General features: G+C 38.2%; 3 protein-coding genes across 7 annotated transcripts; 2 read left to right on the top strand and 1 right to left on the bottom strand.

Annotated features, from left to right (window-relative positions):
- The first annotated feature begins 2,821 nt into the window (after positions 1 to 2,821).
- Positions 2,822 to 22,183, top strand: LOC125253556 (interferon regulatory factor 4-like). Of its 5 annotated transcripts, none has more exons than XM_048167578.1 (9): positions 2,822 to 2,928; positions 12,521 to 12,698; positions 12,997 to 13,186; positions 13,346 to 13,422; positions 13,559 to 13,604; positions 13,701 to 13,802; positions 14,361 to 14,747; positions 14,840 to 14,958; positions 21,817 to 22,180. In XM_048167578.1, exons 2-9 carry the CDS (start codon positions 12,525 to 12,527, stop codon positions 21,913 to 21,915), a joined length of 1,194 nt encoding a protein of 397 aa, XP_048023535.1. In that variant the 5' UTR covers positions 2,822 to 2,928; positions 12,521 to 12,524; the 3' UTR covers positions 21,916 to 22,180. The 5 variants fall into 5 exon arrangements, with proteins under 5 accessions (XP_048023535.1, XP_048023533.1, XP_048023532.1 ...); XM_048167576.1 differs by lacking the exon at positions 2,822 to 2,928 and adding an exon at positions 11,273 to 11,349 and having other exon boundaries at positions 21,817 to 22,183; XM_048167575.1 differs by lacking the exon at positions 2,822 to 2,928 and adding an exon at positions 11,990 to 12,135 and having other exon boundaries at positions 13,559 to 13,589; positions 21,817 to 22,183.
- Positions 2,947 to 5,804, top strand: LOC125253555. Its single transcript, XM_048167572.1, has 2 exons — positions 2,947 to 4,154; positions 4,903 to 5,804. Exons 1-2 carry the CDS (start codon positions 3,421 to 3,423, stop codon positions 5,675 to 5,677), a joined length of 1,509 nt encoding a protein of 502 aa, XP_048023529.1. The 5' UTR covers positions 2,947 to 3,420; the 3' UTR covers positions 5,678 to 5,804.
- Positions 5,842 to 11,250, bottom strand: LOC125253553 (G2/M phase-specific E3 ubiquitin-protein ligase-like). The gene is made up of 8 exons (XM_048167567.1): positions 10,408 to 11,250; positions 10,106 to 10,241; positions 9,533 to 9,918; positions 9,008 to 9,324; positions 8,700 to 8,881; positions 8,359 to 8,531; positions 7,397 to 7,611; positions 5,842 to 6,513 (listed from the first exon to the last, which is right to left on the bottom strand). The coding sequence occupies exons 1-8, from the start codon at positions 10,653 to 10,655 to the stop codon at positions 6,275 to 6,277; spliced, it is 1,896 nt and encodes a 631-aa protein (XP_048023524.1). The 5' UTR covers positions 10,656 to 11,250; the 3' UTR covers positions 5,842 to 6,274.
- Positions 22,184 to 24,154: the final 1,971 nt, after the last annotated feature.

Here is a 24,154-nt window from a genome sequence, read left to right as displayed (position 1 = left end):
AGAAATATTAATAAATATCCTGATGCATCCGAGCTTTATAATGGCAGTGAACATGGTTCACGAGTATGAGCTGAAGAAAGTGTCTTCATCCACATCCATCCATCATAAACACACTCCACACAGCTCCGGGGGTTAATAAAGGCCTTCTGAAGTGAATTGTGTTCATCAGAAAGAAAAAAGTCATACACACCTAGGATAGCTTCAGGGCGAGTAAAGCTTTGGCTAACTATCATTTGAAAGTGAACTAATCCTTTAACAACATGTTAGAGTGATACCTGTGCAGATGTTTAGTCTGAGGCTGCTCCATGCAGCCATAATTTATCATTAAATTGTTATGAGATAATTGTTATGATTTAGTTCTATATAAATATTGTATAAAACTTAAGACAATTTGTGATTATTTTTTTATTGATCGTCACCAAAATGGGGCCATTCAAAACCTTTATAAATTCCTCCTTCCTCTGGAAACTGTCTTCTAATGGCTGACACAACACATGCAGGTAAGGGCTTCCTGATGTGCCTGCCCAGAATGCCATAGGCCCAGCGGACAACTTGTCTGTATGCTGTGTAGTGGTATTGCCTGGAGATTTTGACAAAATATCAATACTGATTGTCTTACATTAATGGCATCAAAACAGTCATGACTTAATATATGCAATTTGTAAAGGAGAACCAAAATTATTCAGATAGTTTTAATGTTAAAATCTTTAATTTATTATTTATTTATAGATACAAGTATTTAGCTCAAAGTAATAAATGATCTCTGCCCTAAACATACTCATGTCTACTGGCCTGGAGAGGTCCATGCTCCTGTCTGAAGTGCATAGGCTATCTGTAGCACATATGGGTTCAGACAGCAAGCCTCAAAGCCTGGGTGCAGAGTCAGGCACTGCACATCAAGTCTGGGGGTGACATTCTCCACCATGGCCCAGTATGCCTCCACCTCCCTGCAGCACTGACTTTCCTCAGCTGTGGCCATGGCCTCACATTTACCACACAAGCACCTATGAATCCAAAACCTGTATCAGAACTCTGTTTTTCTTTTATTTAATGCATATTTGTTAGAATGCACGTTTTGTTAACTTTTTTAAGTGTAATTACAATTGACTATGATGAAATTCCTAATAAAAATATTTACTCAAAAATTGAAAATGTTTATCTCCCTCTATCTCGGTGATAAACCGCTATATCACGTAACGTTAGTGTGACATGTGCCTGATCTAGCTTTCCTATTGCCTGATACATAATAATCGTACAATATTGTGACCTAAGCACAGTGTTATATATCGTTATGTAACGTCTATATTGCATATCTATAAGCTAACGCTGGTCTCTTACCAAGACACCTGCCCTGTTCTCCACTGGTTCTCCTCACACCACAGCTCAATTTGTCTCCTCTGACCGTTGTTCTGTCTAACGTTAATCCTCTGTCCCTGCTCTCTTGGCCGCATAGCAGGCTCATAATTGTATGGCTGTGGTCCGTCATATGAGTGTTCATAAACATTTGCAATTTCGTCAGCGTCCAAACTGTCATTGCGATCCATTGTTTTCCTATTGTTTTAATCAACAACGCTCCCTTGCTTTGCGTCACTTACGGTTTGCATATTTTTCAGATGCGGAAGTAAAATCGTCTCACAAAAATGTCTCCAGAAGCCACAATAGCGCATTTATAACTTTATTTTGAGAAAATTCTAGTTCCTACATTATTTTTCTATACATTGAGTCCGGGGTTCTATAACCTGCAATATGCACTTTAATGTCTTTTATCTTCAGTTGATTTAATCTAAGGCTGTGGCTGAAGTAAGTTGTAGTTCTTGTGTTTCTCTTTTCTCCACTGGTTCTTGTTAACAGCAGGTGTTCATCATTAATATTCAATCATCACTTAAGTAATTGCTTAATTATCTGATTAACTCTAATTCTGCTTCAGTGTTACTTTAACACTATTTAGAGAAGGACCATGTACTCTGAGCAGAGTTGATTTAACTCTGGGGATTTTACTGTGTATATACATACAGTTAGGGTGATATTAAATGACTAAAACCCTGATATAATAATATTATTGCCCATCTCTAAGTCATTCATTCCCTGTGCGACTTCTTGCAAAGGCACGTCCAAACTTCTTGTGTTTCGTTTGGTCACACCACAAGGTCTGTGGTCTAAAGCTTCCGCACTGCCACTCTGAGCTCAACTGCTGATGTCTGAGATAAAACATGCCCTCCTCATTAGCATACAGACAAAGAAATGTACAAATAAATAAATGTGGAAATAATAATAGGCCTATATAAAATTGGACTACTTTAACACTTTTGCCACGAATTGTTTTTCATATCAGCGGGTTGAAGCGACCCCAAATAACATGATATTTATCCACTGGAATGTGAATTTTACCAAGGGATCCCCACCAAAAATGTGGATTTCACCCCCTGGAACGCGATTATTACCGGGGGAAATTTTCTCATTTCCCTCCTCATTAGTATACAGACAAAGAAATGTATAAAAATAAATAAATAAATAAATGTATAAATAAATAAATGTGTAAATAAATACATAGGCCTACATAAATAAATAAATATGTAAGTAAATAAATGTATAAATAAATAAATAAACGAAATAAATAAATAAATGTGGAATTATACATAAATAAGGAAATAAAAGTATAAATACCCTAAAAAATTATATATATTTACATTTCTTCGTATATTTATTTACGTATTTATTTATTTATTGTTTATACATATTGGACACATGAATAAATATTAATTTATTCATGTCATCTAAATTTTTACATTAACATCTTGTTTTCTTTCTATATAAACTCACACGGCTAGCGCGAATCCGAGCACAAAGCAATCATGTGTACACGTAAACGCGGTGTCAATATGTAGCCTACAGAATAGATGCAAAAGATGGGAATAAATCTCACACAAGGTAAAAATATGGGAGGCCGAATGGGACTAAACACATTGAAACACTTGCGCATACATGTGAAACACTTGCACGTTCATGTGAAATACTTGCACGTTCATGTGAAATACTTGCGCATACATGTGAAATACTTGCGCATACATGTGAAACACTTGCACGTTCATGTGAAATACTTGCGCATACATGTGAAACACTTGCACGTTCATGTGAAATACTTGCGCATACATGTGAAACACTTGCACGTTCATGTAAAATACTTGCGCATACATGTGAAACACTTGCGCTGACTAACATATATTTGGGCACATATATAAAACACGTGCGGTTACGCAAAGTCCTTGCATATACCCTGTAACTGCCCAAGTACTGTTGTGCCTGCACCTGCAAACATTCTCACGTGTGAGAGAGCAAAAACATTTTAGTGTGTCCGGAAGTCGTTTCGTTGCAACCGGAAGTTATATCTTAAATATTACTCCATCCAAACTTGTTTAAAGAATGAAGTATTTGTTGTTATTCTTTACAATAGGCTTTTTCGTATGTGATCACTCGTGTGTTATTGCAAACTCTGACGAAATTTTTAATTTTCTTTCGCGTGTCCTTCGGTGCATAGAATGTTTACAAACTGACCCTGCAATCCCATACTTTACTGAACTAGAGCACCATGCACGGACAATTCGTTCAATTACGAATGTAGTTACTCGTGCGGGAGGCCAGGGGTCTGAAGACTGCATTATTGTTCTGGATTCATTATATAATAATCTCCGTTTAATTCTGCAGCAATTTGACAGCCAAATACTACAAGACACCGACAATTGCATCGTCCCGCCAACAATTCACAGTGGCACTGCTGGTCGCCCACGGTATGATTTGACAGCAGATCAGATTAACCACTGCTTGGATTTGGGTTATAACTGGCAGGGAATATCTTCACTGTTTGGAATAGACCGGCGAACTTTATTCCGTCACCGGCAACGTCTTTCTATTCCATCGAATGAATACAGCTCATTGCCAGATGAGAATCTGACTTTAATCATTAGGCAAATTCTAGAGAACACTCCAAATGCTGGTGAATCATATGTCAGGGGAAGTCTTCGCTCAAGGGGATTCCGCATTCAGCGATGGAGGGTCCGCCAAATTCTGCAGGAAATTGACCCTGTCGGACGATGCTTTCGACGTAGGCAAGCCATTCGTCGCAGAATTTACAGTGTCGGAGGTCCTAATGAATTATGGTATGTAATCAATTAACTATTCTCATGGCCTACTGTATGTTATTGTAACTTTACAGATTACTGTATGGATTATTAAACTGTCTGTAGAAGTAGTAATAATGACAAATAAGGTAAATGCATTAACTAACTTACACTAGTGCAGTTACAATAGGTATTACACCAGAATGACATTTACGTTTGTTATAATACAGAATTTCGGGAGGTAACGCGCAGCTCGTTCTCGGGTGTTGCACTGTTACATATCGCCAGAACATGCTCAGTAGTCGTATTAACTTAAGTCAGTTTGTTCACATTGTCTCTTCTGGCCACCAAGGCTTAATTTATTTGATCCAAAATACAGCAAAAACAATAATATTGTGAACTATTTTTACAATTTAAAATATCTGTTCTCTGTGTGAATATAGTAAAGTGTGATTTATCATAAATAAGTGTGATAAATCAAGTACTTTACTATATACTCACACAGAGAACAGCTGATTTACACTGGAGTAATATTACACTGTTTTACTGTATTCATGATCAGATTAATTCAGCTCTGATCAGGAGTAAATCACAACTAGCCTTCAACACATTCTCCCAACCTGGCGGTAGTTTTGCCAATGAGAATCATTCTGGTGTTGAACCTACTGGAAGCTGACTTTAAGACAGGAAGTTAAGGAATTTGTCTTTTACAGTATAATTGGATTTCATTAGATTTTACAAGGTGAACAGCTCAATAATCCATCATTGCCATTTTATCTATTGACAGGCACATAGACGGAAACCATAAATTGGTTAGATGGAGGTTTGTGTTCCATGGATGCGTAGACGGGTATAGCCGTACAATCATATACCTTGACTGCTTAAACAACAACAGGGCTTCCAGCGTTTTGTCTCTGTTTCAAAGAGGGGTGTACAACTTCGGATTGCCTTCTAGAGTCAGATGTGATCGTGGAATGGAAAACATCGAGGTGGCAAGATTCATGCTGAGAAGAAGAGGACTGAACAGGGGAAGTATCATAGCAGGACGCAGTGTTCACAATCAGCGGATAGAAAGACTTTGGGGTGAACTTAACCGTGTAGTGTCATACTACTACTCAGACTTGTTCAGTTTCATGGAGAATCAATTTATTCTTGATTCACTGTCTGAACTGCACCTGTTTGGCTTACATTATATTTACCTGCCACGAATCCAAAGGGCTGCGAGGGAATTCACAAACCAGTGGAATAACCATGCTTTATCTACAGAAAGACACATGACACCTTTGCAATTGTGGTACAGAGGAGTTATTTGTTCTGTTGGGCAAAATAACATGGCAGTGAACAGTGTATTTGATACAAATAACTCTTCAATTAATGTTGACACTGGACACTTGGCTGAAGATGTGCTCAGCAACCAAGTTGCAATTCCTGAAAACACTTTTCATGTAAACGACACTACCCTGAATGAAATCCGCCAGATGTTTGATCCTCTACAAGATGATGGTAATCACGGAATTGACATTTTCTTGGCGCTTGTAAATTTTCTTGAAACGAGACAGTAATTGTAAATTTGTTTTTACAAGTCCCTTAAAGTCAAGTGTTATCTCTTTTTTGTACTGTGTTGAATAGTTAAATAAAACTAAAACATTCAAAATACACAAGGAAAATATCATGTTCATTATGTTAATTTAATTGCATATTGCACCATAATAAAGATGTCAAGAGCCTCAGAACATGTAACATTTATTTTAACAAAACAAAAAATTTGCATCATCACTTATAAAGGTTAAAGTGCATAGTAGTGCAAATTTAAGTTGTGCAAATGTAAAGTTGTGCTGTTGTCTTAAAGTGTTTAGTCAAATAACAACTAAATTGCACAGATCAACAATAAACACTGTTTAACAAGGCTAACTCATTAACAGGTTATTATTCACTTGTAATCTACCAAACTGAAAATTCTAAATAATACAAAATAAGTGCATGTCTTTTCAGAGGCTTGGATGTAAAATTTAACAGGGCAGTGTGCCTCTAACATAACCGCATTCTTATAGTACCTGTAAAGAATAATTCAACATAACACAAAATAGTGTTCACATACCTGCAGTATAAACAGTACACTTTTGGCTCAACAAAACCAAGGAACAAATGGCTTCATGCCTCTACCGCATTCCAAAACCCTGAGTATTTTGGATCCCAAAGTCCATGTTGTTTTTGAAGTCTTCGTAACTTTTGTGGATGGGGAGTCGAAGGCAGTTGATGCAGGTGTTGGCTACTGGATATTTTCCTTCATTGTGAAGGAATTCCAGAGAGGGCTGAGGAGAAAAACCAATGGGTGGCACCACATTCGATCCGGTTGCAAATGTTAAAATGTCCTCCAGCTTTGTTGGCCCTTCCTCCTCTGATGGAAATGTAGCATAGAAAACCATTAAACATGCTGACAAAATTAATAACTAATACTGTATGCAGTGGCTTACACTAAACACTAATTAGTGTGAGTGAGAGAGTTTTAGTGTGAGAGTCTGAGTGTGTGAGTTTGAGTCCAAGTGTGTGTGAGAGTGAGAGTCTGAGTGTGTGTGTTAGAGTTTTAGTGGGTGAGTGTGTGTGAGAGAGAGAGAGTCTGTGTGAGTGTGTGTGAGTGAGAGTAAGTGTGAGTGTGTCTGTGTGTTCAATGTGTTTGTAAACATTTAAGGACCACCACATATGAATACAATTAATCTGTAATAAAGGTTGATTAATGATACTTGCCCATTTCCTGTGACAAACAATAACTGTGTTAATTACAGAGACAATGAATGAAGAATTCACTATTTGTAAACAGCCTAATGAACAATGTAGAGACTACAATATATTAGTGTGAGTTTAGTTAATGGCCAAACGTATCATTACAAATGTTCACGATGCTGCTGCAGGTGATATATAATATGGATAATATTGAATAAATATCTTTTCATCAGGTTAAATACTGATAATTGATCATTCAAGCTCCTTTACCTAAACCTCTCTACTCGCACATCCGTCATGTTTGTAGTTCTAATCGAGTCCAACGCGCAATGGGTTGTGGGTAATATCAGCCATTAAGAGTGTGTGTCGATCTGCACTTTGAATTCTGACCAGAATACTAATTTGAATAGTAGACCATCCGGGTATCTTTGGAATATTCTTTTCAACATACTACAATTTGGGACATACCAATTCTATTTTCGAATACTATTTAGAACGGATAGTATGCAAATTAGGACGCAGCACCAGTATTCTAAAGCTTTTAACACTAAAATGCCCACCTTCAGCATCCTGGAGGTAATCTCTCCAATAGGTGACCACTCGGTTTTCATTGGCTCGTCTATTGCTTCCCGTCTCGGACCATCTGATTTCAAACAGCCCATCCATGATGTCTGCGGAAAGGTTCCTCGGAGTGTAGCAGAGGGCAGCATGAAAGGCTTCTGGATGTTGCTGGATCTTCTGGAGCACTCCAAGTGTTTTCAATCCATCTCTAAACCTAAATATACAAAATTGAGACAGAGAAGATAATCCAACACTCCATTATTAAACAGTGTTCCTGTCATGTTTATCTTTAGTTAGTGCCACCTTCATGGACCTTTAGTTTGTTTGTCTTCCTAGCATTGTTCAGGAAGTCAGTTTAAATCTAGACTCACTGGGGATTTTCTGTTTTAGTTGAGGATGGTGTTAAGTGGCATAAAAATTAAATAACTAAGCCATTTTTACAACAAATTAATCAAAAACTTACTTTAGCTTTTCTTCTAAAGCAAAATTAATTTCCTATTCTCACTGTAAAGCTGCTTTGAGGCAATCTGTTATAAAAAGCACTATATAAATGAAGGTGACTTGACTTGTCAGTCACATGTTTCCTCTGTTTGATTTCCCTCCACTCATCAGTTACCATAGACAATAATCCTCCAGCCAAGCTGCTCATCATTTAGTTAGTTTTGTCTGTGTATTTAGTTCCTCTGTTTTCAGTCTTTAGTGTCGGTTGATGTTTGCGTTTATCCCATGTTTAAACAATCCGTCTGTTCTTGTGTTTATTGTTATTAAAACTTTGTATTGGATCCTATCTACCCTCATCTTCATCTTATTCTTATAACAGTCACTTAAACCCTTATTGCTACTACCGAGGTAGACCTAAAAGAGTAGCTAAAATAATGAGCTTGCAAAAACACATGTAAACCTATTTGTCCAATAGACTAAAAGAGCATAGTATTCAGTATACACGGAGACATATATGTACCTTTCAAAGGGACCACGGACACGGTGAATCACTTGAAACATTAGAACATCCTCCAGTAACGGATTCTTGTCCATCAAACTTGTAAGAGGTCTTAGGCAGCCAGCATGAGACAAGTAATCTGTCAAAGGCTCAGCAGATGTCTGAAGCTCCTCCACTGTTCTGGATTCAGAAATCTGGTTCCAAAAACAAAAAATATATATCTATATATACACAAACACACATTTTATACATTATATATACACATTTATTTTTTTTAACATCCAAAAGAAAAACATTCATAGCATGCCTTACAAAATAAAATGCACATTACACAAGTAGAAAACGTAAAAATGTCCACAAACCCGTTTCAGTTTTTCATAGAGTTCATTGTCTGCAATGTCCTCAATGACTGGTCTGCTCATCTCTGGTCCTTTAACTAAGCAGCTGAAAAGAGTTTCAGAGAGGAAACATGGCGGTGGGCCTCCATGAACCAGGCTGACAGCAATGGATCGACCAGCAAAAAAATATCTGTCATCCCGCACAGCTGTAAAATGAGAGTAAAAGTCCAACGGGCAACTACCACTTTGTTATAATACTGTGGCCCAAAATAAATAAATTCATCAATTCATTATTACTATAACGTTAACTGATTCAATGCAATTATACATACCAAAGGAATCAAGGGCCAAGTTCAAGTGTCCCTCATGTCCCTCAAACATTTCGGAGTGAGACAGTGCTTCCATAAGTAACCGTAGAAATTCTCGTCGGGGGCCACCAAGATCAACAGCCTCTTCGGTTGTTCCCTTGTCATCAGAGAACTTGATGCACATTGTGTGGTTTGGGTTGTATGACACTCTTCGAAAGCCTCGAATAGCTCCATCAAGCACTGCTGCACGATTGATATTGAATTTGCAAATGCCTGTGTTTCTGATTTTTTCACCAAGTTCTTTTAAGATATCAGTTAGGGAGGCATCTTCTTTGGGGCGTCTAAAATGACAATAACAGTAAAAAAGAAATCATTCAAAAATGTGTCAAAATGCCATCTTAAAAATTTGTAGTAAAAAGTCACCTACTTAAAAAAGCTCCTACTTCATGTTAACTAACCGACCATGATTTGAAAAAGACTCACTCCTCCAGATGATGTGATCAAAAGATCAGTAAAACTATTGCTTTAAATTAAGCATAATGCACTTACGTCTGGTCCTCAATGCTGGCAATAATAGCGGTGTACAATTCTTCATCCTCATCTTCATCTAATGAGTCATTTATGAGGTTAATGTAAGTTCCATAATCATTTTGCCAGCGCCTTGGGGTGGGGCTATTTGATTGTGGCGTTTCTTGTTGGCTGCTAGAAGAGGCTTGAGCATTTGTTGATGGTTGTTCAACATGTGTTGAAATGGATATTGCCATGCCATGGGACTCTGTCGCAGGTAGCTCCGCTGTTGAAGTTTTAGCACTTGCTGAAACAAATTCTTTGCTTGACTTTGAGGAATGTGATGGCCACTCATCATCTGTGCCACCTGTATCTACCGCCTCTTCCTCATAGTTTTCTTCAGAATCTGAGGTTTCTCCATACACTGACTACAAAAACAAGTTAGCAGTAGTGAAACTTGTGATTAGTGTTATTAGTGCTATTGTGCACATTTGTGTGAAGTTAATGCCAAAAAGTAGGACAAATTAAACTATTAACCTTTTGGAAATGCACTTAATTACAAAGTAAATAAAATAAATGTATTTAAATTAATTCAGTTTAATGGCTTGTACTTACTTGAAGAGGCTCTGATGGTCTCAGATAAAGAGAAGCTCGTTTGAAAACCTTCTGAATCACATTGCCATCGAGCTTCTGGCCTTCATGGAATGTAGGAGCAACAAGTTTGTTGCCACAAGGCAAGAGGATTTCCAGACTGACAGACAAACAAAAATAACACAAGAGTAAAACTTTGATAATGTTTTATAAAATTTGATTAAACACAACAGTTTTAGCATGAGATCAAGCTTGGCGTTTTCAAACCTTAACTAACCTTAAAAAGTTGTACACACCTGCATATGCATGATTACAAACCAACTTACCCCACACCACATGGAATTTTCCCTTTGAATGCCTCATGCATTTTATTCATGACTGTTCTGTAGTCCCACGTTTTATCAAACTCAAAAGCACTTATTATGTGGCCCTTTTCATACAACTTCTGCTTCGTTCTCTGCTTGACCACATTGTTTTCTTTGGGGTGTGTCAGAAGAATTATATCTTTATTATAAACCCTATGATATGGTGGTTTTGGCCTGAAAAAAGAGAGAAATAAATTATTAAATGTCATAAAAATGCTATCAGTTGCTGTAACCCCTACTCTTGTCTGGCAGAAAATGTCAAGACACAAAGAAGAGGATGTTGTTGGTTAACTGTGTAACTAAGAGATCTTATGTGCACACGCGTGGGCACACACACACACACACACACACACACACACACACAGGTGATGTGATTTTCTCTTGATGATAACTAGCTCAATGTAAGTGCTAGGGAAAATAATCAAATATAATACCCTTTTATGTGGAAAATAAAATGCACCATTTTAACTTTTAACCCACATTGTCTAAATGAAAGGTTAAATATTTGAGTACTGTAAATATTTACAGTATTGTGGTTGCACCATATTACAGTTCATGGTAACCATAAGTTAACCATGATTTTGCAACAGTAATCATAGTTTAACCATGGAATTTATAGTAAAACTGTGGTAATGCAAATTCTAATCTTCCAAAACTAATGGTGACTACACTTATATCAAACTATAACTATAATGAAGTTCATTTTCGTCAAGTTGCATCATCCTGCCCAAAAAAACAACAACAACAAAAACAACAACAATATAGGCTATGAAAAACATAAATATGCGGTACATACCTCTTTCCTTTGGAGTTGGGTTTCCAGCTGCTGTATCGTCTTGCTATGAAACGGGGCGTCTGGTTCTCTGATCCCGGTGTGCTCGGTAAAGTCACGTGCTGTGTGAGGTTTGTGTTCCTAGCGTCCACATTATGCGTGGGTCGAAACAATGCCCCAATTTCTGAATCAATCTGAGTCTGACTGGTCGAAGGACTCGAATCTACGGAATTAGCGATCGTATTGATCAAGACTGGAGAACAAAGAAGATTTCGCAAAATATTTACAGCCTCGGCAGCAGCCTTACTATCTGCCATGACTGCATGCTAGATTCCAATAAACCGCGCTTCAATTTCCTAATTAACTAAGCTTCCGGTTGCAATGAAACGACTTCCGGACACACTAAAATGTTTTTGCTCTCTCACACGTGAGAATGTTTGCAGGTGCAGGCACAACAGTACTTGGGCAGTTACAGGGTATATGCAAGGACTTTGCGTAACCGCACGTGTTTTATATATGTGCCCAAATATATGTTAGTCAGCGCAAGTGTTTCACATGTATGCGCAAGTATTTTACATGAACGTGCAAGTGTTTCACATGTATGCGCAAGTATTTCACATGAACGTGCAAGTGTTTCACATGTATGCGCAAGTATTTCACATGAACGTGCAAGTATTTCACATATGTATGCACAAGTATTTCACATGAACGTGCAAGTTTCAATGTGTTTAGTCCCATTCGGCCTCCCATATAAAAACGACAATGTTTGTGGAATATTTAATGCTAAAATGTAGCTCACAGGCTATATCTGTAGTTCAGATGAAGTCCATGAACTGCACATTTCTGGTTCAAGCCTCTTTAGGAATCCTTTGTTTCGAGATCATTCTCGAAACGAACATTTGCAACATGAAAGAAAAGTGAGTTCTGCACGGGCTAATGCTTTTTCCAGAGCTTAGATTGTGGATTTGCTTTCTTAGGCGTACTCTTCTCAGAGTGCATAAAGTATTACTTGCGTGACAGTTTGTCTTGCCTCGTCTTATTACGTGAACGTGTCATTGAGCAGGGCAACATTCGTTACATGGGAAACCGAAAGTGTTTCACTTCATACTTTTACTTTCACTTTTAAAGCAACACACATGTCCGAATACATGAAATTATTCCACTGTGAGTTCATCAAAAATTTCTTTTTTTTTTTAATGACCTTTGCACAAGTTTTATAGAAATGTTGGTGTGTTACTGAAGAACTGTTGTTTGGAAATATGACTGAAGTTGCAGAGATGATTTGATGGTGTTATGTTTTAGATTGATGGAAGACAGGTCGAGGCACATGCGACTGAGAGAATGGCTCATAGCGCAGATAGACAGCGGCAAATACGCTGGACTAAGCTGGGAAAATGAGGAGAAAACCATGTTCAGAATTCCCTGGAAACACGCCGCCAAACAGGACTACAGACAGAACCAGGACGCTGCGCTGTTTAAGGTAAACATAGCCTATATATTTTTTTTCTTCCGTTAAACCCACTTTCAAGGGTAGTAGTGCACTACATTTTAGTTGTCTGACAAAACGGACAAAACTTATAACGTCATTTAATTAAATATTTTATATCTGCACATAGCTTTTAATTTGTATTGTTGAAACTAGGCTAATCTTTAATTAAATGTAAATTGTCCCATTTAAATCCAGATTATAAAAAAAATGTACACAATTTACAAAAATAAATACAGCTGGTATACATGGATATATAGATAATATAGATTAAACACACTATGCATCTCAGGCATGGGCTATGTACAAGGGTAAATTTCAAGAGGGCAGGGACAAAGCAGATCCATCTACTTGGAAAACACGCCTGCGTTGTGCGCTCAACAAGAGCACAGATTTCCAGGAGGTTCCTGAGCGCAGTCAGCTGGATATCTCTGAGCCATACAAGGTCTACCGTATCCTGGACGACTCAGGAAGAGTGACAGGTATTATAAAAGATCTGCACTTGTGTTTCTCAAACCTCAGCCACCCAACACCCAAATCTCACTTCCTCATTTATGTATATATTTATATATATATACACACACACACACTATCATATTCAAAACTAGCTTAAAGTGCAAGCCACTCCTTCTGTCCTCTAGAATCTGCTGGAAACCCAGTGATATCACATGACAGCGACTGCAGCAAAGCCTTGAGAGATACACAACTGCCCATGCAGGTACTGTTCAGTGAAAACTGTGGAAATCCCCACACTCACTACACTGACTGTAAACTTGGATTATCTTTTTCTGCCTCCTACTGGACAGATTCCAGAGGTGTGTTACATAACAATAATAGTTTATTTTCACATCCAGGAGGACAGTCCACTTGGTGACTCAAACAAAGGTGCTGGATGGAGTGGTCAGTGTTTTAGTTTCAGAAAATAATAACTAACGACAAAAGGTTTCATTTTCACTTACATTGTACATTTGTGTGTGTGTGTGTGTGTGTGTGTAGTGAATGGCAGGTCGTATGCATGTCCCAGTACAGACACTAAAGCCTGCATTAGCTCCAATCTTCAATCTGTTCCCATATATCCATCTCACATCCCCCTATCAGGTGAGAGAATTTTTCAGCATGCACAAATTCGAATGTCTCTTTAGTTTATTAATGCTGGGTTCAAACTACATGATTTTGGCCTGATTCGCTTGACATACGGTGCCGTAGTGATTTGTAAACAACAGTGGGTGTTGGGGAGCAAGAATCGATTGTTTTATCTCATATAGTGTGTCATAGTGGACGACAATGGACGTTACGACAGAAAGACTAGCATGTTTATTTTTTTTCTAGTCCACCACAACGAGTTCCAACCATCACATCTGTGACACTGACCAATAGGAGCGCAGGAGCTCTTCTGTACACAGCTTTCAAACATGGCGAAAATCTGACACACTGACATTGTAACAGACAAAAATATTGTGTAGCCTGAACCCAGCATAAGTACTAACTTGAAACTTGGTGTCATTATGATTTTAAATATTTAATCACTCATTGAAAGAAAAAAAAATGTAGACTGACTAAAATGGTATAGTTTATAACATTTGGTGTAATTTTGATGTACAGTGAAAAGTATTTGTGCATTTGTCAGATGTAACGATAAGTCGTGTGTATTTGTAGATTGCCGTCTGGAGGTGCGTTTGTTCTATCATGGTAACCTGGTGCAAAAGCTCATAACTTCATCTCCAGATGGCTGCTTCATTCTGCAAGGCTGTGCTCCGGTAGGGAACGAGCGTATCTACGGGCCTTGTGAAGCTGAGAAGGTTTTCTTCCCCCGTCCAGACACCATCCGCCTGCCCCCAGGCATCACTGAAGCCATGAGCCGTCTTCTGCCCCACCTGGAGAAAGGTGTGCTGGTGTGGGTAGCTCCAGATGGCGTGTTCATCAAACGCTTCTGCCAGGGCCGCGTGTACTGGGACGGCCCATTGGCAGAGCACAGACAGAAACCAAACAAACTAGAGAGAGAGAGGACCTGTAAACTCCTGGATATGACCATCTTCATGCAAGGTGAAGAAGAGGGAGGGCTTAGCCTGGGAAACCGGTCCTTTTTAGATACTTTCTTCAGCATGTCCTCAGACTGATTCCTGTTTTCTTGGCAGAGTTACAAAACCACCAGCAGGCCACTGGTCCCGAGCCACGATACACAGTGGACCTGTGCTTCGGAGAGGAGTTCCCTGACCCCAGCCAACCAAAGAACAAGAAGCTCATCACTGCAGAAGTGAGTATTCAGTGGCATTGGTCCTGAAGCATTGTTTGGTGCATTTTTGCATTTAGCAGTTCTACTGCAACAATTAGAGTTCAATTGATCGTTCAGACAGTACAGGAGGAACTGAAATATGGCCTCTAATGGCCATGATTTTTCCTAGTTTACTTTATTTGAGAAATAACAAAATTTCAGAACTTGTTTGTCAAGGGTAGCACTAGGGCTGGGCGATATGGCAAAAATAATAAAATCTTGATTTTTTTCAAAACGTTTGACCGATTTTAAATATTTAACTATACAACTTAAAACGTAACTACTTAAAACGTAACTACAATATGATTCAAGTAAGATTCCCTTTATTAACCATCTGTTCAAAAAAATATTGTGTAGCCTGAACTCAGCATAAGTACTAACTTGAAACTTGGTGTCATTATGATTTTAAATATTTAAAATATTTAAGTATTTAATATGCTGCTGACTTTAGTTTTCAGTTAAGTTGGAGTGTATTTTCAGAGAGCCGTATACCTACCTTTTTTAAATCCTGACCTATTTTATTATTAACCTTCATTTAACCAGGCAAGTCACTTAAGATCAAGTTCCCTTTCAGTCAGTCACATTCAACATTACTTCAGAACTGAACTGACGGATTGGTATCTCGCCAGAGAGACCAATCACCTTCGAGTGTAAACTAAACGAAACTAAACGAGCCGATGGACGTTGGCATGCGAGATTTGCATCGCACACTCTGCCCCACAAAAGGTCGTAGAGGCTTTCGTTCCTTTGAAGGAATGGGTTGTTCATATTCTCAACATACTGGCCCACTCGTGAGAGCAGTTGTGCAAACACAGGAACATGGTGCTTCAGCACCTCAGCCATCTGGGGGTCAACTTGGAAAAAAGTAAACTCTCCCCCGTGCAGAGGATCACTTTTCTCGGTATGGAGTTGAATTCGGTCAACCTGCAGCATGCCTCACGGAGGAACATGCTCAGTCAGTGCTGAACTGCTTGAACTCCCTGAAACTATTTCCCGGCGACCCCACTGAAACTATTTCAGAGTCTCCTGAGGGCATACGGCATCTGCAGCCACGGTAACGCCACTCGGATTGCTTCATATGAGGCCGCTTCAGTACTGGCTTTGCGGACGAGTCCTGAGGTGGGTGTGACAACGCGACATATACCAGGTGACAATCACCCTAGCCTGTCACCAAACCTTCAGCCCGTGGTCGGACTTTGCGTTTCAGCGGGCAGAAGTTCTCCTAGAACAAGTGTCCAGGCATGCAATCATCTCCACGGATGCCTCCACCGCAGGATGTGAAAATAAACTATAACATTCTGGGCGTGCTCAATCGTGCAGCCAACGAGCTCTCACGACAGCTCACGCTTCTAGGAGAATGGAGAATCCATCTGCAGGCGGTCCAGCTGATCTGTAGATGCTTCAGAGCCGCACAGGTAGACCTATTTGCACCTTAGGGATGCAAGTAGGTTAAATCCTCCTCACCCTAATGTCATACCCTCTTGGGACCTCGGTGCTAACAGCATTACAGAGAGCGCCCTTTGAGCTACTGCAGTCAGCTGAGCTGAAAATCTGTGCCCAAAGTTTCCACCACCCCTTACAGGGAGGGGCCAGGTGTTGAACTTGCAAGCACTGCCCCTGAAGGAGGCAAACCCATCCCTTGCTTTGCTCTGTCCCGTCCGTGCTTTGCACCTGTACGTGGACCGGACACAAAGCTCCAGGACCTCACACCAGCTCTTTGTCTGTTATGGAGGCCAGCAGAAGGGAAAGGCTCTAAACAGAGGTTGGCCCACTGGATAGTGGATGCCATTGTCTTGGCATACCAGTCCCAAGGCGAGCTGAGTCCCCTGGGGGTGATGGCTCACTCTACTAGGAGTGTTGCTTCCTCCTGGGCATTGGTGCACGGTGCCTCACTGACAGACATCTGTAGAGCTGTGGGCTGGGTGACACCCAACTCGTTTGCTAGATTTTATAGCCTTTGTGTAGAGCTAGTGTCCTCCCAGGTACTCGCCTCAAGTAGCCAGTAAACACCCGAGAGCTCGCTTGGTGTCTTGCTTGCTGTGCCATTCCCCTCTACGGACTGGATACGTGCGCTTATCTTGCTCCTTCAGTTGAGTTCCCCAGCTGGTGATCCCTGCTTGAAGTCAGATGTGTTGGAGACACCCGATGCCAGGCCTAACACTCGTAAATACTCGTAAGTCAGTGGTTGACCCTTGTGCTAGGCTAGGTGCCCATATGTTGTGATCCCTATGTGTATTCTTCCACGGTACGGCTCGCCTGTTGGCAAGCCTGTGTCTTTCCCTAAGGCAGACTCCGTTCTGCATTTCTACTCAATATTGATTTCACCCTAACTAGGCTGAGTCTACCACATAGACCTAACATATGTAGTATTGCCTTAATTGGCCAATCCATATGTGTGATTTCTGCATGATACCTCCATATAGGCAGGATGTGCTCTCCATAGCATTCCCTTTCCCAGTGTTATCTAAATTTCTTACTGTATGGGTTGGAAGGAACAGCAGTCATTGACCTTCTCTGTGGTAAGCCCTTCCCATCTTTCACCCCAACAGGTGCGCGAGGTTCAGGTGGCTTACACCAGGCACTGGAAGGGGCAGCAATAGTGGCGCTTTGATAGGGCATCTCAATTTGTTAGTTCAGTTCTGCCGTAACGTTGATTGCGACTGACTGAAAGGTAACATCCCGTCCCATTCGCCACAATTGCTGTACCACCGCTGAACGGTCAGTACACACCGTCTCGGCTCCACAGCAAAAACCTGAATGTGCGTTTACACATGCTCTTCCTTATAGGTCCACTTCATGGGGAAGATCTCACATTCCATTGTCTATTGGCTCGTTTAGTTTACACTCGAAAGTGTAAACTAAACTAATCTCTGGTGAGATCCCAATTTGTCGGTTTAGTTCTTTTTTTTCAGTGAACAAGGGTTATAGATGTAACTGAGCCGTTCTTATTTTCAACAACATCTTTCACCTGAACCTTACAAATATCCTCATCAAACAGCAACACAGTCATTAGTACATGATATTGTATAATCATATTTATAATTATATAATGCAATGTAAGAGGTGCAGATGATCTGAAACACAGACAAATGTGTATGTTGGAGTTCAGCGCTCTCCAATGAGATATTCTGCTTAAATGAAAGTATCATTCTCTTGATTTGTGCTTATAGGTGAAAGTGCAATAATTCTGATGAAATGTAAAAATAAATTTCAAAAATAAATTATAATTTTGAGCAAAAATAATCATAATTATCAAAGTAACCATTATGCAGCATGGCAAAAATGTGACTAAGTTTTCATTTTTTAAAACTAGACTAGAATGGCCAGATGTTTAGTTGACCAAAACAAAAATGGTACATGGTTGACTAAATATGATAACAACTAAAAAGGACATTTGACTAAGACTAAAATTAGAAAAAATAGCTGATGAAATTAACACTATTTCAAAGCATATCATACATGAAATATTTATTTTACCTTATTTTGATCACCAAAAATGCACTTCGGTACTACTGTTTTCTCAATTAAATGAAATCAGTCATTGCATTTGAGTTATGCAGACAACATAAGGGACCTGTTTTGTCCCTTTGTTTGGTTTTTTTGTTTGGTTTTTTTTTAGGGTGAAATGATCACTAAGGACTTTGTTGTAGAACATAACTTAAATGGTTAGTTCACCCAAAAATGAAAATTATGTCATTAATGACTTACCCTCATGTCGTTCCAAACCCGCAAGACCTCCATTCATCTTCGGAACACAGTTTAAGATATTTTAGATTTAGTCAGAGAGCTTTCTGTCCCTCCATTGAAAATGTATGTACGGTATACTGTCCATGTCCAGAAAGGTAATAAAAACATCATCAAAGTAGTCCATGTGACATCAGTGGGTTAGTTAGAATTTTTTGAAGCATCAAAAATACATTTTGGTCCAAAAATAACAAAAACTACGACTTTATTCAGCATTGTATTCTCTTCTGGAATCCTTTCCATTGAATTGATTCCATTGAATCCTTTCATCTGTCGGCATTGGTAATATACTTTTACGTCGCTGTGGTTGTTTTTGGCGATTAGGACATCCGTGACATGCACACTTACGCACCATTTTAAAAAATATAGTAATACCAAAATACAAACAATGTAGAATAGCTTGAATACAGCGTGCGTCTCTCTCTCAGACTGTAAACGAAGCTCGGGCACACCAGATAACACATCAGCAGTATCTTACGTCAGCAGCGTCACTGCGGAGTCGTGAACGCGGATTGACAACAGACCCGGAAGAAGAATACAATGCTGAATAAAGTCGTAGTTTTTGTTATTTTTGGACCAAAATGTATTTTCGATGCTTCAAAAGGTCGCGGATGTCCTAATTGCCAAAAACAACCACGACGACGTAAAGGGTTAGTTCACCCAAAAGTGAAAATTGTGTCATCATTTACTTACCTTCAAATCATTCCAAACCCATGAGGTTGATCTTCAAAACACAAATTAAGATTTTTTTTGTTTTTTTTTTTAATGAAGCCTAAAAGGTTTTTGTCCCTTCATCGAAAGTCCAGGTAACCAAAACTTAGAAGAGTTAAAAAGGTCATAAAGGCATCATAAAATGAATCCAGATTAAGCGGTTTAATCCCAGTCTTGTGAAGAGATTGTAATGGCCTTCTGTTTTGGTTTCATTTCCAATCTGTTCCCTGTGCTGCTTTTCCTGAGTTCTGTTTGCTAGTTAGTTTCTATGGTTTCTGATTGGATTTCATTCACCTGTTGTTCATTTATACCCGTAGTTGTTCCTGTTGTTCCATGTTGTCTTTGTATGTGGTTGTGTTATGCTTTATTCCTGGTAATTTCCTGCATGTTTCCATTTTGAATTGATTATTAAAGACTGTTTCTATTTATTCTTTATCATTGTGCGATCATTACAGCCACCAGCTGTGACAGAGATACCATCGCACAGATTTAATGTAGGCTTTTATTCACATATGAGCACATTACCTTTGGTAAACAAGGAAGTTAGAACAAACCGCATTGTTTTTCCTGCATCATGTGATACACATTTGAGCTTCTGTGTTTACCAAATGTGATCAGCTCTATGTATGTGTCTTTATTAGTGCTTTCAATAGATTAAAAAAACAATTAACTAATTAATCACCTTTTTTTTTTTATTAATCGTGATTAATCACAATTAAAAACGTTGGAGTTTTTAATATTTTTATATTGTAATAATTTCACAGTTACTCCCCAAATTGTTGAAACAAATTAAATAAATAAAAAAATATTTAACTGAACTTAAAACAATCTTCAGATAAACCCATTATAATAAATGTCATATTTAACTCATTCCTACCTGTCTAACAGATAGGAAATATACAGAAACTGAATAAAGTTATCAAACACTTTACAGTCTTCACTGCAGAAATGATAAATAAATATAGATTAATCCTTATTAAAGTTACAATTTTCTCTGTTAACTTTGATTAACATTAATAACAGACATCTCAGCAACTGGTTTATTAGGCTACTGTCACTTTAAGAGCTGCCGCTGCCGAACATACCTGAACATGAACATGCCGAACATGACACAATAGGCATTTTGACAAGAACTGTAGCAGAAGAATTCTTCACATTCTTGTCTTCATGTAAAGTGGGAAATGGTTGCGTTCTTGCATATCATCCATGTTTGAGCCTATAATGTTTAAACATCCGTGTTCTCTTTTCACAGATATGAGTGCAATACTTTTTTACAGCATCTCTTCCTGTGACCTGCAACACAATAAGTTTATCATAGAAAAGGCCATTACAAGTCTATGAACTTACATAAAACTGGATAGCTTAAATGCATTTACCGGATTCAGTGGTACAGCACTCGTCCCGTCACCGCCTTCTCTCATTTGGTCACATGGTGTGCAAAGGTTCAAGTGATAGTAGTGAAAGTAGTTCGCTAAGACATTTTACACCCTGTTTACACCTGTATTTAGCATCGTCCACTTGTGATCTGATTGACCAAAATGCATCTTAATACCAGGTGTAAATGGGGCATAAGTGCTTTTACATTCCCATCGTGCATTGCCTCAAGAAACTGTCAATCGCCAATTCCGTTAAAAGGTGAAGCTGCCACCTTTAACAACAATACAATATAATTATGTATATATTTTAATGTATTTTTGCAGATCCATTATCTCCAAAGTCATCTTCAGTATGCTGAGGCTCATGGGTACTGTAGTATTTGGTACCATTAGAATCAACAGAATTTTTTTTCCGTCCAGAAATTAAACTGAAATATTTAGAAGTGACCATTTCCAAAACATTTGGACACCCATTACTTTCTACAGTCTCATAATGACTGAACATAATCATACGTCTTTATTATTAGAACTTAATTATAGGAAATGTTCTTATCATTATGAAGTCAGTATTATGAGTATCTTTAACATAATACTATCTTTTACTTATGTGATACAAAGTCATTATAATAAGATATGGTCTATTTATTCTGAGACAATTTATTTTTTCTTTTCTTTTTTTCCCCCAAGTGGTAGAGCTGTGGTCCTTTAAAACTTTATAATTTTAAGCCATTTAACTAATTCATACATATATGTCTACAAATTACTTTTTCATCACTTTTATAGACTTACTTAATTATACAATATAAACACAATATAAAGTGTCCTGCTATTGAAGTTTAACCCTTCCCTAACCGTGATCATAAAATCTAGATTATTTTTGTTGTTGTTGTTGTTGTTCCAATGTAAATCATGCACTTTTGTAAAAGCAGCAGTTCTTTGACTACCAGCAGAGGGCATTGTGGAATAATCATACAGGACATGAATATTTTCTTTCTTTCTCTGTGTGTAGGTGATTCCTCTGTTTGCTGTAGAGTGTCTCCGCAGGCATAATGCACCTAATAATGTGGAGATGAAGCAATCACCCCCACACAGGAAAACCAATGATTAGACACACCTTAATCAGAACAGCGCACATTTCATCATCCCTGTGTTTGATTTCTCCAAATAATAATAATTATAATAAAAATGATAATAATAATAAACATTTATATTTCTGTAACTAACAGCAGTAGAATAAAATGTATGTTCACATTTTCTTCTCTCATTATCAAGCTTTATTCTAATCTATATTTTTTTACTAATAATCATGATTCTGATGCAATTAGATTATGATTTCTTTATTTTTTGTAAAATTATGTTTGGAAAATTAAATTAAAATAAAGAGTTTGGTTAGTCTTCTGTATCATTTGGTTATTTCAGAAGGAAAACTCATATGACTCATGTTAAAAAAACATAGCTTGCAGTGAAGAGAATTTATGTTGCATTACATATGGTTAATGTTTAATGCAGAGCCGTGCAGTCAAAATCTTCAGAGAAGAGGTTAGAAGGATAAATAGCTGTTTATGAATGTAAAATGTCTGCAGAGTTTTAGAGATCAAATTGCACAACATAAACGAAAGAATAGATTCTGAACTGCTGAAACGAGTCGTCAGCAATTCCAGTCTCACTTCCGTAACTCACAAATCATAACAGTAACAGTGTGACAAATTTGCATAATGCTCATCTATGGTCTTCATTGGCTGCAGGCAAATGCCATCCATTTTCAGTGGATGAGGACCTTGCACTGGAATTGATACAGAAAAATCGACGCCATTGTTACTGTTCGTATTACTGTGTATCAAGTGTTGAGTAAGGGCTGCAATTCAGATATGTTTCTGAAACGCACTGTAAGCCATCTGGCCAATCAGAGCAGAGTCGGCTCGAGGAAAGGAGGGGTTTAGAGAGACCGTGGCTGCATCTGAATTCGCATGCTCTCTTGAGTAGGAACTTATTTTAAACAGGTAATTACTTTGTGACTGCTAAAAAGTATGTTCTATATAGTAAGAATGTTATCTGGGCATACTACATTCACCATGTTGTCAGAGATGGGAAGTAATGAAGCACAAATACTTTGTTACTGTACTTTTTTAGATTTTTCTGGTATCAGTAACTCACTATTTATTTTTTACTTTCACTCCATACAATTTTACACAAATATCTGTACTTTCTACTTTCAAACCAGGCTCGTTACTTTAGTGTTAATCTGTATTTGGTGGTTCGCCATTCGATAACAAATGTTAGTCTTGACTGGCAACGCGATTCGGCGCCGCCAAAAGGTTTCGATCAGAGTAATCAATGCAAAACTCGAGTGGAAGCACCCAGGTGGAATAGAGAGGCAAAACTACTGACCTGTTCAGGACTTCAAGTGCAGGTCAATTTCATCTGTAAAAAGACTATTGTAGTTTGGTCTTTGTTTACTTAGTTAAGCATTACACTGCTAGCAACTGTTAGTATTACTATCATCAGACAAATATTCACATTGTTTTATAATAGGTTTAAGAGGGAGCTAGGGCAGACAACAACACAACCCTTACAAAAATTAATGATGGTTTTACTACAAATAAAACTGAAAACCATGGTTACTAGTTAAGCCATGGTTACCACAAATTAACCATGGTTTTGCTACACTAACCATAGTTTAACCATGGAATTTGTTATAAAACTATGGTTATACAAATGGTAATCAATTCACCAAAAAACAAACAAAAAAAAACAAAACAAACAAACAAACATGAAAACATGACTCATGATAATGCAAAAACATGTTCAGTATTAGGATTTTTATATAAAGATATTGTCATGATGTAGTTATTATTGTACTAATTTTGGCATTTAGGCAAATTAGAAATATAGTTTTGTTAAATCTCAAGTATTTAAGTCATTTTAAGATAAAACAATACATGGTTTAACACATGGTTGTATAGTAATACTTTAAATGTAACTAAAATGCATATTATGTGCAAAAAAAAAAATTACAATGAAGTGGTCACAACAAGGTGGAGACAGTTCTGTTCAAAAAGTGACAAGTACAAGAAAATGAGCAAAAAAGTAAAGACCAAGAGACCGAGAGATATCAGGGAAAATGAAGAGACTGAAAGGGAAAATGGAAGTTAAGGTGCAGTTCAAGACAGAACTTTTATATTATTATTATTTGATGGCCATAAAAATAAATAAATAAAAATAGGGGTTGTCCATGGATTCAGAAATTGTTGTGGGTGTATGGGATGGCCTGGATTTGTGTGCGATTTCCTGGCCTGAAATTTTGTCCCAGTCCGCCCCTGTTCTACATGGTGGTTGTTCAGCCTGGA

The sequence above is a fragment of the Megalobrama amblycephala genome, linkage group LG18 (genome assembly GCF_018812025.1).
Source record: "Megalobrama amblycephala isolate DHTTF-2021 linkage group LG18, ASM1881202v1, whole genome shotgun sequence".
Taxonomy (NCBI): domain Eukaryota; kingdom Metazoa; phylum Chordata; class Actinopteri; order Cypriniformes; family Xenocyprididae; genus Megalobrama; species Megalobrama amblycephala.
This window is presented reverse-complemented; position numbering and strand designations above follow the sequence as displayed.

Coding starts and splice junctions, on each gene's coding strand:
- LOC125253553 (XM_048167567.1), bottom strand. CDS start 10,655: ATGACATTTAATAATTTATTTCTCTCTTTTTTCAGGCCAAAACCACCA. Junction 9,325..9,532: donor GCCAGCATTGAGGACCAGAC/GTAAGTGCATTA, acceptor TTGTCATTTTAG/ACGCCCCAAAGAAGATGCCT. Junction 7,612..8,358: donor GTCCGTGGTCCCTTTGAAAG/GTACATATATGT, acceptor TTGTATATTTAG/GTTTAGAGATGGATTGAAAA.
- LOC125253555 (XM_048167572.1), top strand. CDS start 3,421: ATGAAGTATTTGTTGTTATTCTTTACAATAGGCTTTTTCGTATGTGAT. Junction 4,155..4,902: donor GGAGGTCCTAATGAATTATG/GTATGTAATCAA, acceptor ATCTATTGACAG/GCACATAGACGGAAACCATA.
- LOC125253556 (XM_048167574.1), top strand. CDS start 11,999: ATGCTAAAATGTAGCTCACAGGCTATATCTGTAGTTCAGATGAAGTCC. Junction 13,803..14,360: donor ATCTCACATCCCCCTATCAG/GTGAGAGAATTT, acceptor GTGTATTTGTAG/ATTGCCGTCTGGAGGTGCGT. Junction 14,748..14,839: donor TATGACCATCTTCATGCAAG/GTGAAGAAGAGG, acceptor TTTTCTTGGCAG/AGTTACAAAACCACCAGCAG.